We start from the raw sequence: 15171 nt of genomic DNA on the forward strand, positions 1-15171 counted from the left end.
TGAGCTTTGACAGTTCCGTGCTGCACCAGCAATCTCCAAATGCTGGGTTTTGAAGCAGACAAGTTTCCGCCACCGACCAGGAATCTTCCAGGAGCCACTCATCCCACGCCATCGGCAGCCGAACGGAGGTGGCGGCTGCAAAGGAGAGAGAGGAAGGGCCCGGCTGGAAAGTGCTCGCCAGGCGCACCAGAAAGTTCGTGCCAAGGAAAAGTGGTGCAGTGGAGTGATGGGGAACCCCGAGTCGCGGAAGCTTTCCTGGGGAGCACTGGTGCTGCTCTGGCTTCTGCAGGAGGAGGCAATGGGGTCTTCCTTCCCGGGAAGAAAAGGAGCAGGTACCGTCCGCACCTTGCACGGGGCGAGTGAGCAAAGAATGGACGAGGGACGGGCGGCGGGTTGGAGCTGCCTGTTGTCCAGCGAACCTGAGTAAAGGCAGCTCCGAAAAGTAGCCACTCTCCAAAATTGGGGTGTGAGATGAAGGGGCAAGGAGGGAAAGTGAAGACAGGTGTGCATGCAGGGATCAAGGGTCAGCCAGCACAAACGACAATGGGAATAAGCTACATTATGTGCAGAATGGTGTGTAAAATATATGTGTAAGTCTGCTAGGCTGGGCACCAAGGGGACAAAAATTAAATTGCTTTTTCACAGAAAACCACAAAGATATACCTATCAAACGGCAACATTATATACTGATTTCTGTGTGCATCGAAGTATTGGTCCATAAAACCCTCTAAAAATGCATGGAATTGGTAGAATATTGGGGGGGGGGAGAGATTCATTGTGGCAGTGTAAATGCACAAAGGTCTGGCAGATGTGAAGAGTTGTGGGTTACAATTCATATGGTGCTTCCAGTTACTGTTTATATTTGTTAGTATGGAACTAACCCAACTTTCTGGGTTCACATGGACCAGAAGTAACATTTTGACCATGTCCACAATCCATCCAGTGAATTTTGAACATAATCTTGGGTAAATGTAGTTATTCTGCTTATGGTTTATGTTTGTGTATATATGAAAATATATATCGTATTACACAACCAAACACATCCACTGAGAGTACATCCGAACACATGCTCCTTGTGAACTTAGTTCACCCACACATCATATACAGTGTTCCCTCAGTTTTCGCTGGGGATGCGTTCCAAGACCGCCCGCGAAAGTCGAATTTCCGCGAAGTAGAGATGCGGAAGTAAATACACTATTTTTGGCTATGAACAGTATCACAAGCCTTCCCTTAACACTTTAAACCCCTAAATTGCAATTTCCAATTCCCTTAGCAACCATTTAGATTATTACTCACCATGTTTATTTATTAAAGTTTATTTAAAAAATATTTATTAAAGGCGGATGAAAGTTTGGTGGTGACATATGACATCATCAGGTGGAAAAAACCTTGTTATAGGGGGAAAAACCCGCAAAGTATTTTTTAATTAATATTTTTGAAAAACCGTGGTATAGACTTTTCGCGAAGTTCGAACCCGCGAAAATCGAGGGAACACTGTAATCTCTTTAGAATAGATCACGTTTGTAAGAAACTGTTTCCATATATTTAAGAAAGTTGCTGATTTTGTATTATGCTAATTGGCTCGCAAAATCACTGATCTACTTTCCTAGCTGTTGTGTTGTGTCTCATTTTTAAACAAGGCTCCAACATGAAATCCAATGTGTCTAAGCAGAAATGAATTGGGTCTGATGACCTTTTCTTATATTGCTTACAAATTATGGAATCCATTCTGTTTGAAAAGGTTATTTTTTTCAGGGAATAAGCCATATGTAGCACTTTGGCTGATTATTTCTGTATATTTGTTTGTTTATATCAATTTTACGTGCCAATTATCTCACAGTGCAAGGTGACATTAAGTGGCTGTATATTCAGTTTTTATTTGCCTTGAGCAAACAATGGGTTAATGCACATGTTGACAATTAGGAAGATAATACAAAACAGATAAATATATACAATGTAACGAACAATTTGCAAAAGTAAATACAAACTGATATAGAAATGTAAATATATAAAATGGAAAAATGGAAACATAAGGAAATGATGAAATGGGTAAGATCTGTAAAAAAAAAAAAGATATTGTGATGTATACACCTTCTTTTATTTATATTTTGTAAAACTTAATAAAGAAAACTTTAAAAAAAGCAATTAGGAAGATAATGAATTTCAGTGGCTTTAAAACTGACCTGTGGATGATAACTGTGAGAGGGATCTTAGCGTCCTAGTGGACAACCATTTAAATATGAGCCAGCAGTGAGCTGCAGTTGCCAAAAACCCCAATAGAGTTCTAGGCTGCATTAGCAGAGAGATAGACTCAAGATCTATAATTTGTAATGCCTTGGTAAGGCCACACTTGGAAAATTGCATCCAGTTTTGGTAGCCATGATGTAAAAAATATGTTGAGACTCTAGAACAGGGGTGTCAAACTTATGTCGTCATGGCAGCATCACGTGACGTATCAGGACTTTCCACCCCTTCGTTAAACCGGGCGTGGCTGGTACCTGACACATCCAGCTCACGGGCTGCAAATTTTATCACTCTGCTGGAGAAAGAATGAAGAGAAGAACAATAAAGAAGATTAGGGGACTTGTTAAGTTGTTGGAAAAATGGCAGGAGACAGACTTCAGAATAGCTCTTTACTCAGCAACTGCTCAAGATGAGCAGCAACTTGCAGTTGGGCAGCTAGCCCTTTTATAGGTGGGGGTCAGATACAACAACCAATAGTACTGGAGCATTATCCCGCTCAATGATGGACCATGTACAAACTGTCATAACGTAACAGGACTGAAGGCCAGAACATATAAAGAATAGTCGCTGGAATTGATGTTTAGTTTAATGAAAAGAGAGGACTAGGGATGACACCAACAGTGTTCTGATATCTCACAGGTTGCCATAAGGGGGCGTACATAAGTGCACTGGTGTGCCTTTCGTCCCCTGTCCAATTGTCTTTCCTTTCTCTCACTTATCATATATATTTTCTTTTATCCTCTCCTCTAAGTTCACTTTACCCTTATATATATTACTACATGCCTATTTTCTTCCTATGTATTTGTATATTGGACAAATGAATAAATAAAAAATAAATAAAAATAAAGAAGAGGAAGTCAAGCTATTCTCTAAAGCAGTGTTTTCCAACCTTGGCAATTTGAAGATATTTGGACTTCAACTCCAAGAATTCCCCAGCCACCAAATGCTGGCTGGGGAATTCTGGGAGTTGAAGTCCAAATATCATCAAGTTGCCAAGGTTGGGAAACACTGCTCTAAAGCACCTGAGGGTAGGACAATGGGTGGGAACTAAACAAGTAGAGAAGCAGCTTAGAACTAAGGAGAAATTTATTGAGAGTTAGAACAATTGATCAGTAGAACAGCTTGCCTCCAGCCATTGTGAATGCTCCAACAATTGAAGTTTTTAAAAGATGTTGGATAACCATTTGTCTGAAGCAGTGTAGGGTTTCCTGCCTAAGCAAGGAATTGGAGTAGAAGATCTCCAAGGTCCCTTCCAATCCTATTATTCTATTCTATTCTATTCTATTCTATTGGATGCAATCTTGAAGAATGAAGGAAATTAATTGGTAGAATATTCATAACAGATGGCTATCCAGCCTATGCCTGTAAACCTCTAACAAGGGAGAACCAATTACTTCTTCCTTTTAGGTCACTGCATCCCTTCATGAATTTCCCTTACTGTCATAAAGTTTTGTACAAAGTACAAGTTTATCCTTCTAGTTAAGCCTTGGGAATTCATCCTGCCTCTTGTTCCTATCTGTTGTTCAGAAGTCTCATTAGGTACTTGGCTGAACTGAGCTTCTTTTAGTTTTTCTAATCCAAGATCATCTTTTCCCCACTCAAGAGTGCAAGAATGCTAAAGGTACAGGATATGATGCCTCTGGAAAAGGAATGGCTGTTTTGGCAAAGTAAAATTGTTAGGTCAGCTACAGAGCTCCTCTGAATTAGTCTTTTATTAGCTTGGTGTACTCCAGATGTGTTGGCTAGGAATTCTGGGAATGCAACACATGTGGAAGCAGCTGATAAAAATATCAGTTGCAGAAGACAGGGAGATAATTATTTTAGAAAAGGGCCAAGCAATCCACAGCCATCTCAACATTGCTAAACTACAAGGGTCGCCCAGAAAGTAATGCACCACATTTTTCCTTCAACAATTATTTATCGAACACAATGAAACTTACACACAGGAAACTTACACACAACAGAGATTTAGAGAATGGTGTCTTAGATTCTTGCTCCAAGAGAGATCCATCATAACTAGTAGCTATTTCTAAGCGAGTCCCTCCATGAATTTCTCTAATGTAATTGTTATAGTAAATGTATTAAAGATTATAAATGCAACAATAAAAACTAATACAAAAAATAAAGTGTCGATGCAGAAAAGAATGAAAAAATGGGGGAAAATAGAAATGGAAAAGCAACAAAAATTAATATATAATAAACAAAAAGGAAAAAACATATATAGAGAAGCAATTTCCCACCTTCATCACAAAATATAAATAAATTAGGAACCTATTACCTTTTTAAAAAAATACTACAAAATGATTTATTTTTCCTATATCCAATGTTTTATCTATAAACAACCAATAAGTATTGTCATCTTAATTCTAATGTCCAAGAAAGCCAATTATGGGCTATGAGAAATAAGATCAATTTTAAGTTTGGTTAAATCAAGCAACTTTGTATTGTTTCCCTTTACTTCTAACAATACCAATCTTTACTTCCTTCAAATACTGCAATGCTATGAAATTTGGTTTGTTTTTATTTTGTCCTTGTTTCTTTTCACAAAATTCTTCAAAACTTTAGCATGCCCATTTTGTAAAACCAGTATAGGAAAACACAATGAAACTTACACACAACAAAGAATGATGTTTCTTCTACACTCCCTATTTTTCCACATAATCTCCATCCTGTTCTATGGCTTTCCTCCAGCGAGACACAAGGGCGTGTATGCCCTGTCGGTACCACTCCTTGTTCTAATGGCCTCACCCTTTGTGCCCAGCGACTAACCGTACTTCTGTTGACTGCAGATTCTCCATAAACTGTAGAGAAACATTTGTGAATGTTCCCAACAGTTTCTTTCTTCACAGTGAGAAATTCAATGACAAAATGCTGCTTGCAAAGTACATCACTTACAGACGCCATTTTGAAACACTGCTGCAGCTACGCTATTTGTCTAAAAATTCACAAAATTTACACACGCACTCCTGACAATTCAAATAATATATATCTAAAGTTTCACATTCATACCATTATTGTAGGCTGAGAATTCCCCCCCCCCCCGGTGCATTAGCTTCTGGGCGACTCGTACTATTCAAAGAATCCCTCCTGGTTGGCCATGCTTTGAGGAAATATTGGGAATCCAGTAGCCCCTGAAGTACCACAAATTGCTTGGCACTGGTTCAGACTTTAAGAATGGGATTTCGCTGTCCACATTTCATCAGGCAGGGAAATCTTACCTTCATTGTGTGTAAGCAATGAGACTAAAAGGCTCTGAAATATTTTGTACTATATGGATGAGAATCAAACTGATGTACTGTATATGATATAAGAATATAAAAGAACACCCATCATGAATAATGAGCTTTATTTTTAATGTATTAGGACAAGATGGTTAAATAGCTATCTTGAGAATCCTGAAATTTTAGAATTTGAATAACTTTGGAGATTATCCAATTTCCCTTCTTGCTTAACAGAGACTTTCAAAGACAAGACAAAATTCCAGCAGAGGTGGGAAACCGGATACTGCCCAAAGATCGAATGCTCTCCAGGCTTCCTTCTGCAAGCTAGAGGATTTTATTGCATCAGGACCAAACCCCACCCTTTGTCCTTCATTGAGATGCTACTCATTCAAATAGACCTAGCCCAAGGGTAGGCAAAGTTGGCTCTTCTATGACATGTGGACTTCAACTCCCAGAATTCCTGAGCTACCATGATTGATTCAGGAATTCTGGGAGTTGAAGTGCACAAGTCATAGAAGAGCCAACTTTGCCTACCCCTGACCTACCCTATCCTTTCCTTTCCTGAAGGACTGAGTATAGAGCCGGGGTAGCGCAGCAGGTAGAGTGCAGTACTGCACGCCACTGAAGCTGACTGTAGATCTGTAGGTCAGCGGTTCAAATCTCATCACCGGCTCAAGGTTGACTCAGCCTTCCATCCTTCCTAGGTGGGTAAAATGAGGACACGGATTGTGGGGGCAATATGCTGGCTCTGTTGAAAAGTGCTATTGCTAACATCTTGTAAGCCGCCCTGAGTCTAAGGAGAAGGGCGGCATAAAAATTGAATAAATAAATAAAAATAAATAAAATTTGGTTCCTGAACATCCTTGGGAACAGTGCCTATCCTGAGCTTCTCTTTGGAATTAACACGGCCCATTCTGTTCCTTCATCAAAGGGATGATATGGGTAGGAATTGCTTGGGGGAAACAGCTACCTGTCAGTAGATGGAATCCTTTGGGGGAAGGTGTTAAGTATGAGCAGAGTTACTGGGGAGATTACAAAAGTTTAAGATTTGCATGTTGTGTTCTGATTGGATACTTGTTTTGGCGCTTTAATTGTATCCCTGTCAAAGTTGCCTGTTGTTGGGGTGGGTTAGTATAAATACATAGAGACGCGGTATACGCGCTCTCTCTCGCTTAGAATTGTTAACAGTATCCGTTCAGCTATAGAGTTCCTGTCAGAAATAAATTGTTTAACGGCATCCACTTTTCGAGAGTTATTTCAGAAGCTGTCTGGGAAAGGAACTTATATGGGTCTTACACAGTGAAGGGCTTCCAAACTTTTGCTAAACTACAAGGCGTGACTTATGCAGGACGCCCTGCATTTTATTTCAACATCTTTCTGTGCAAATTGGGTGCTCTGGGGTGGAGCTCTATTTTCACTACCCCACTGCGTTCCCCCCGTCCGGGCAGTAGCCCACCCCTGGCCCTAGGGTGGGATTGGGATGAGATTACCAAAATGAACACTTGGACAGATCTGGGCCATTCCTAAATTATATAGTTTACCTGACAGATGGAGCCTGTTCTCTTCAGGTGTTTCCAAAAAATAACAGCCTGCTACTTTCAGAGCAAGTCTTTATCCCATGATCAAACAGCTTTTATTATTAGGAGGTAGTCTGTCTATGTGTTGCTAAATTTGCTCTCTTTGTATTTTCCTCTCTTAATTGTCTTGAATGGGAATGGGTGATTGATGATGTATTGGGAAACTTTTCATTTAGAGCTCTAGGTGACAGCTGACAAATATCTTCTCACTTTCTCTTCTCGGCCTGTCCAGTTGAAGTTCTGGCCTCATTTTGTCCATCTGTTTCTTCACTTCATTAAATGCGAACTGTAAAGATTTTAGAATATTTTATGTAAATCATCGGGGTGTGAATCTCCCTTGAAGGAATTGGAACAAATAAGACTGGCATTTAATATTTGGCTGAAGAATTAATCGGGTGGTATATTCTTGCAAGAATATATTCTATTTGCAAGAGTCCTTCAGTTCAGTTTCTCTTACTTGGGATGTTACCAGTGGTAGATAATCATAAAATCGCAAAACCCAAATCGGATATATGCAGAATATTGTTACCAGAATGGCATAATTGATATGATACGACAAGGCTCAATTCTTGCCTAAGGGAGCCAATCATGCATTACCCAAAAATCATTTGTAGATTTAAAAATATGGCTATGATATAACACATAAGAAGATAGTTCATTTGACTATTGCCCATCAAGCAACAGAGATTTAGAGAATGGTGTCTTAGATTCTTGCTCCAAGAGAGATCCATCATAACTAGTAGCTATTTCTAAGCAAGTCCTCCATGAATTTCTCTAATGTAATTGTTACAGTAAATGTATTAAATATTATAAATGCAACAATAAAAACTAATACAAAAAATAAAGTGTCGATGCAGAAAATAATGAAAAAATGGGGAAAATAGAAATGGAAAAGCAACAAAAAATAATATATAATAAACAAAAAGGAAAAAAGATATACAGTATAGAGAAGCAATTTCCCACCTTCATCACAACATATAAATAAATTAGAAACCTATTACCTTTTTAAAAAAATACAACAAAATGATTTCTTTTTCCTATATCCAATGTTTTATCTATAGACAACCAATAAGTATTGTCATCTTAATTCTAATGTCCAAGAAAGTCAATGATGGGCTATAAGACATAAGATCAATTTTAAGTTTGGTTAAATAAAGCAACTTTGTATTGTTTCCCTTTACTTCTAACAATACCAATCTTTACTTCCTTCAAATACTGTACAGTGTTCCCTCGATTTTCGCGGGAGATGCGTTCCGAGACTGCCCGCGAAAGTTGAATTTCCGCGAAGTAGAGATGCGGAAGTAAATAACCTATTTTTGGCTATGAACAGTATCCCAAGCCTTCCCTTAACACTTTAAACTCCTAAATTTACAATTTCCCATTCCCTTAGCAACCATTTAGATTATTACTCACCATGTATATTTATTAAAGTTTATTAAAAAAAATGTTTTTAAAGGCAGATGAAAGTTTGGCAATGACATATGACATCATCGGGTGGGAAAAACTGTGGTATAGGGGGAAAAAAACCTAAAGTATTTTTTAATTAATATTTTTGAAAAACCGTGGTACAGACGTTCCGCGAACTTTGAACCCGCGAAAATCGAGGGAACACTGTACTGCAATGCTATGAAATTTGGTTTGTTTTTATTTTGTCCTTGTTTCTTTTCACAAAATTCTTCAAAACTTTAGCATGCCCATTTTGTAAAACCAGTACAGTATAGGAAACTTATCCAGGCCATTCTTTTGGTTTGTTATGTAATTCTTTTTAATTGTTAAGAAATCAGCCAGTTTCTTTTTTTGATGTCCCAATGTAATATGTTTTTCTATGTCATTCTTGTAGAAATTCAATTTTAACTCATTCTTGATGTTTTGAGGTAGAATTTTCTGCTCATCCATTATATTTTATAACACAGTCTATTTATAAAAGGCAGACTTTTTTGAAATTAACTTCTGGGTTCATTGTTCAAAAATATCCTTCAATGTGTCCAATGTTAAACACTGTGCTTCATTCAATGTTCTCCTGGTAATCTTTAGTTACTTCTAACTCCCTCTAGGCTCCAATTTTTTTTAGAATGTTATCATTGTTATTTTAAAAATTACAACAGTAACATTTTTCCATGGAAAGAACTCTTTATAATTAATTCTAAAATGTTATGTCAAATTCATCTGCATTTTTAGTCCATTTGTAATTTTCTAAAATCAAAGTTTTAATCACCATTTATTTTTATTAAAATAATAAGTTCTTAAAGCTTCTTTTAGTGAAGTTTGAAAGAAAATACCAGTGCTATGCAATGTGTGGATTCAAAGGTTCCTAATAATGGAAAAAACAGCTAACAGGCAATTTCCAGAAGTGATTTTTAAAAAAAGAAATATGCAAACTAATGTCCTTTCAAATACGATCATTGTCTGAGCATAGCACTTAGACTTACACACTGTTTCAAAGTGCTTTACAGCCCTCTCTAAATGGTTTATAGAGTTAGCATATTGTCTCTAACAATCTGGGTCATAGTTTTACCGACCTCAGAAGGATGGAAGAATGAGTTAACATTGAGCTGGTAAGAATCGAATTGCCGAATTTTATTTTTTTATTTTATTTTTTTATTTTGTGCAATACACAATAATACACAATGAAGGTTATAGAGGATATAGTAGAGAATAAATATGAGATATAGGAGAGACTATAGGACAGGGGACGGAAGGCACTCTAGTGCGCTTATATACGCCCCTTACTGACCTGTTAGGAATCTGGAGAGGTCAACTGTGGATAATCTAAGGGTAAAGTGTTGGGGGTTTGGGGATGACACTATGGAGTCTGGTAATGAGTTCCACGCTTCGACAACTCGGTTACAGAAGTCATATTTTTTACAGTCAAGTTTGGAGCGGTTAATATTAAGTTTAAATCTGTTGTGTGCTCTTGTGTTGTTGTGGTTGAAGCTGAAGTAGTCTTTGACAGGCAGGACATTGCAGCATATGACCTTGTGGGCAATACTTAGATATGTTTAAGGCATCGTAGTTCTAAGCTTTCAAGACCCAGGATTGTAAGTCTAGTTTCGTAGGGTATTCTGTTACGGGTAGAGGAGTGAAGGGCTCTTCTGGTGAAGTATCTTTGGACATTTTCAAGGGTGTTAATGTCAGAAATGAGGTATGGGTTCCAAACAGATGAGCTGTATTCTATGATGGGTCTGGCGAAAGTTTTGTAAACTCTGTTAAGTAGTGTGAGATTTCCAGAGCAGAAGCTACATATGATTAGATTAACAACTTTTGAGGCCTTCTTAGTGATGTTGTTGTAGTGGGCTTTGACACTTAGATCTTTTGTTATTAGTATTCCAAGGTCCTTGACCGAGTGGGGATTATCTGTGATAATTTGTTTATTAAGTTTGTATTTGAGGTTTTGATTTTTTTTGCCGATGTGTAGGACAGAGCATTTGCTGTTTGAGATTTGGAGTTGCCATGTGTTGGACCAGTCAGAAACCGAGTCTAGGTCTTTTTGTAGAGTAGTTGTGTTATCAGTGGTGTTGAAGAGTTTTACATCATCTGCAAAAAGAACACAGTTGCTTGTGATGAGATCGCAAAAGTCGTTGATGTACAGAATGAAGAATGTAGGTCCCAGTATGCTACCTTGGGGGACACCACTTTTAACAGGGAGGGGTGTGGACATGGAGCTTCCTATTTTGACCACTTGTTGCCTGTTAGACAGGAATGCAGTAATCCAGCATTGGAGGGATCCTGAGATGCCATAGGATTTGAGTTTTTGAAGTAGTTTGTCGTGGACTACTGAATCAAAGGGTTTGGAGAAGTCAATATAAATTGCATCTATAGATTTTCCTTGATCAAGATGAGTTATTCATATATTTTTGCAGTGGAGTTGTAGATTGCAGGATAGTTTTTTTCTGAATCCAAATTTTTTGTTAGAGAGCAGATTATTAGTTTCTAGGTGGAGAGTAATTGATTGGTTTATAATTGATTCTATAACTTTACATGGGACTCAGCATAGTGATATTGGTCTGTAGTTATTGACAAGAGAGGGGTCTCCTTTTTTGATGATGGGGATGACCATTGCTTTCGACCATAGCTTAGGAAGTGTGCTGGTACTGAAGGATTTTTTGAAAATTATGCTTAGTGGTCCAGCTATAGCAGAAGAGAGCTTTTTTTAGGAAGTATGCATATAGACCATGTGGTCCGACTGATAGGGAAGGTTTAAGGTCCCATAATGCTTTTTCAACTAGGTCTTCAGTGAAGTCTATTAGGATTAGGTCATTGAGAGAGTTTGAGGTGCGAGTGAAGAATTTGGGGGATGAGCTGTTGTTGTTGACAAAGACAGAGCCAGAGAATGAATTGAGAAGGTTAGCTTTGGTATTCTTTGTTGTTGGGTCCTTTGAGAGGTGGGATAGGTCTAGAGTCCTTGAGTTTATTGTTGACAAAGTCTATTCGCTATTATGGAGGCAAATATTTTATAGTTTGCATTAAATAACGAAATCAGTCTATAGTTTTTAATTTTTGTAAGTCAATCTTTTTTTTCAGTATCAAAGTTACAAATGCTTCTCTCCAGAAATCTGGTATCTTAGCTTCCAACACTAACTCAATATAAAGTTCCAACATTATAATTCCTAATGTTTCTTCAAAGGACTTCTGTCCATCTGGTCCAAATGCTTTACCTTTGCCTGTCTTTTAATTGCCACAGTTAATTCCATCATTGCTACTTTTTCTTCTAGTAAATTCTTATATTTTTCTGGTATTTGGGGGAGATCCATTCCTTCCAAGTATTGATCTATGTTTTTATTCTCAGTTTTTTCCTGCTTATATAGATCAAGAACATGCAATCATCTTTTTTTCTTCATCTCAATATTGTATATCTCCATCATTATCTTCCAGTTGCTTAATCCATTTCTTTTCCTTTTCCTTCTTCATCTTATAAGCTAAGCTTACCTGATGTTCAAAAAGGTTTTGTAATTTATTAGATTTGTTCGGACATTTTTAATTTTCTTGCCATGTCTTTATTTTCCATCATTTAAAATTTATGTTTCTTCAAATCCATCATTGTTTTAATCTTTTTATTTTGCGTATTTTTTGGAGCTTCTTCTCTAATTCCTTACATTCCTCTTCTATTTTTTCTGAACGTCTCTTCTTTGTTTATTTTTTTTAGTCATATAAGTCATAACTAGTCCTCTAAAATATGCTTTGGCTGTGTCCCATACAATTTGTAAAGAAGTATCTTCCTTTCTATTTTCTTTAAAGAAAAATATCATTTCTTTTTCTATATTGAAATTCTTTTTCATTCAATATTTCTTGATTCAAAAATCCATCTAGTTCTTTTCCTTTTTCCTTTCCTGATAATTGTTATCAGATTATGATCAGTCCAAGTGCAAGTTTCAATATCTATGTGTTATATATTAGATAATAAATCCAAAGACATCCATATTATCCTTGACCAAGCTCCAATAGCTTTGTCCACTTCATCAGAGTTGTGGAAAGGGGCAGCCGATCATCTTCCAAAAGATGCCCAATGGAGAACACACAGTTACTACTGATACCCTTTTCTGCCCCATTACTGCCAAACAGTGACCAAGAAAAAATTAGTCAATTGCTCCATGCCAACCTAATTAACCCCAGACATGCCACGTAACCAAAATACAGTTCTCCATATTCCAGGGTGAAGTAGGCGAAAAAACAATCTAGACTCAAATGTGCTGCGATTGCAAAAAATTCCTACTCAGACCCCAGTTAGGCGACCCTTTAGGCACCCTAGATTGAGCAGAGGGTGGGTGGGTGTCTGCACTTGCTAGCAGCCAGGCCGAACAGGGGAAGAGCTGTGCAGTTTGCAGGCCTTTTAAAAAGGCCGCTCACTAAACCCAGTCACTTCCAGCCATGTGAGCCATGCTGAGCATTCTTGGTGGTCTTGTGCTGCTGCGCAAGACCTCCCAGGGGGTCAGTGCTGTGTTGATCCAGCACTGATGCAATTGTCGGCCCTGCACTGAGGGCGCTCAGCCTCTCAATTCTAGGAGGTGTTGTAGGGCTTCATAGAGCTGGTCAATTTCATTCTCTTCGGCACCAATGGTTGGACCATAGACTTGGACTACTGTGATGTTGAATGGTTTTCCTTAAATTCGAACTGAGATCATTCTGTCATTTTGATGATTGTATCCTAGTATTGCTTTTCTATATTAGTAGCATCAAATTTCATTGTATGGTGGAGAAAAGAGACATTTGTGCAATCATGAGAATGTTGGAAATGATTAATATAGAAATAGGATATATGTAAATTCCCTAAGACCCTCATCAAATCCCATTACAATAAATTTACTAAAAAAGCACTTCTCTTTGATGACCCCAAATCTCCCTATGCTTAATTTCACCCACTCCCTCTCTCTCCTCACCCACCAACAACAATTGAAAATTTCTATCCATGTTTTCTATGGCATGCACCTGTAATATAAGAATTCTTACTCCTTTTAAGCTGAAAAGCTTCCAAAGACTGCCCTATATTAGCATATTCTATTCCCCTGAATTGGTAGGTTTTAGAACTCTTTTTTTTCTAGTTGGCATTTGATTTATTTTCCTTTTGTACAAGATCAGCATTTTTCCTGACTTATAAACTTGTTTTCAACTACCTCATCAATATTAGAACAAGGCCACAGCAACAGCTATGTTGGGAGAAGAGAGGAAGAAAGCACTATTTTGAAATCAAAACAGGGAGTCAACTCTAATATAACTCATCCATGGGCTGAGAAGGAGATGAAGGCTACAGCACGAGAATATGGCATCAAAAGGGGTTACGTACTGTTTTTAACTTTGTGTTGGAGGAAAAAAAATGATGATGAAAAAAAGGAGGGGTTACAGAGGATATTTATACTGCACTGGGGATGTGTGTTGGGATGAACCTAGACAATTTTCTCTCTCTACCTAGTTGTGCTACAAGTTTGCCCTAACAATTTCCTTTTCCTGTCCATGACACAGCCTTCATCTTTTTAATAGTTTAATGAAAAGAAGGACTAGGGATGACAAGATAGCACTGTTTCAATATCTAAGGAATTTCCACAAAGAAGAGGGGGTCAACCTATTCTCCAAAGCGGGACAAGAAACAATGTTTGGAAACTAATCAAGGAGAGAACTAAGACTAACCTAGAACGGAGGAGAAATTCACCAACCTTTAGAACAATTAATTGATGGAATGACTTGCCTCCTAAAATTGTGGGCATAGTTCCCTCTAAACTGAGCAGTGAGCAATCTCTCACTTAAAAATCATCATCAACTCAGAGTTTTCCAAACCTGCCCAGAAGCCGAGAGGGAAAGAGTGAGAGGGAAGGAGAGAGAGAGGAAGAGAGGAAGAGAGAGAGAAACAGATAGAAAAAAGAGAGGAAGGAAAAGAGAAAGAAAAAGGAAGAGAGAAAGAAAATCAAAATCTAGTTTGAAACTAGCTCAACTATTTAAGTGGCATTTTGATATTGATAGAGTTGCCCTATTATGAGCTCACTGTTATAGACACACAGTACAGTATTTTATTTTGAAATTCTTTGAGGCAAAACAGGGTGGTTTTTTTATTTGTTTGTTCGTTTGTTTGTTCGTTCGTTCGTTCGTTCATTCATTCATTCATTCATTCATTCATTTATTATTTTTGTGCCGCCCAGTCCCGAAGGGATTGCCGCTCAGACACTATACTTTTCCGCCCACCCACCCCCACAAAAAAATTAGAGGGAACACTGATTGTGGGTGCTCCAACCCTGGAAGTTTTTATTGGACAACTATTTGTCTGAAATGGTTATAAGATCTCCTACTTGAGCTGGGGATTGGACCAAAAGATCCCCAAGGTCCCTTCCAACACTGTTATTCTCTTTAACCCATGGCCAATATGACCTGTAACAGTAATAGAGCTAAATTAATAAACTCTCTATTTGAGAGGGAGCCTCACAATGAGTTCCATCTTTTAGAGTTCCTATTCAGTACTTCCAAGGGAGTTCATGTGGTTATAGGGACTTTAAAACAGAAGAATTGGTTGGAAAGCACTTTAGTCTCAAAGTGCTATAGGAATGCTCTAGAAGCCCAATTTTCTATATGTGTTGTGGATTGTGGTTTTTGTTTTTTTTGTTTTGTCTTTAGTAACACTTTCTACTAATTTCCCCAGAAGAGGTGGT

General features: G+C 37.9%; 1 protein-coding gene across 2 annotated transcripts in view; it reads left to right on the forward strand.

Moving 5' to 3' along the window:
* The window catches only part of PLXDC1 (plexin domain containing 1), a 122229-nt gene continuing 107058 nt past the window's right edge, over window positions 1-15171 (forward strand). For both annotated transcript variants that reach the window (XM_070726536.1, XM_070726537.1), the window contains exon 1: window positions 1-332. In XM_070726536.1, coding sequence (XP_070582637.1) covers window positions 227-332 — 106 coding nt within the window. In that variant the 5' untranslated portion in view covers window positions 1-226. The remainder of the gene's footprint in view (window positions 333-15171) is intronic.

This window comes from Erythrolamprus reginae, chromosome Z (genome assembly GCF_031021105.1).
Source record: "Erythrolamprus reginae isolate rEryReg1 chromosome Z, rEryReg1.hap1, whole genome shotgun sequence".
Lineage (NCBI taxonomy): Eukaryota > Metazoa > Chordata > Lepidosauria > Squamata > Dipsadidae > Erythrolamprus > Erythrolamprus reginae.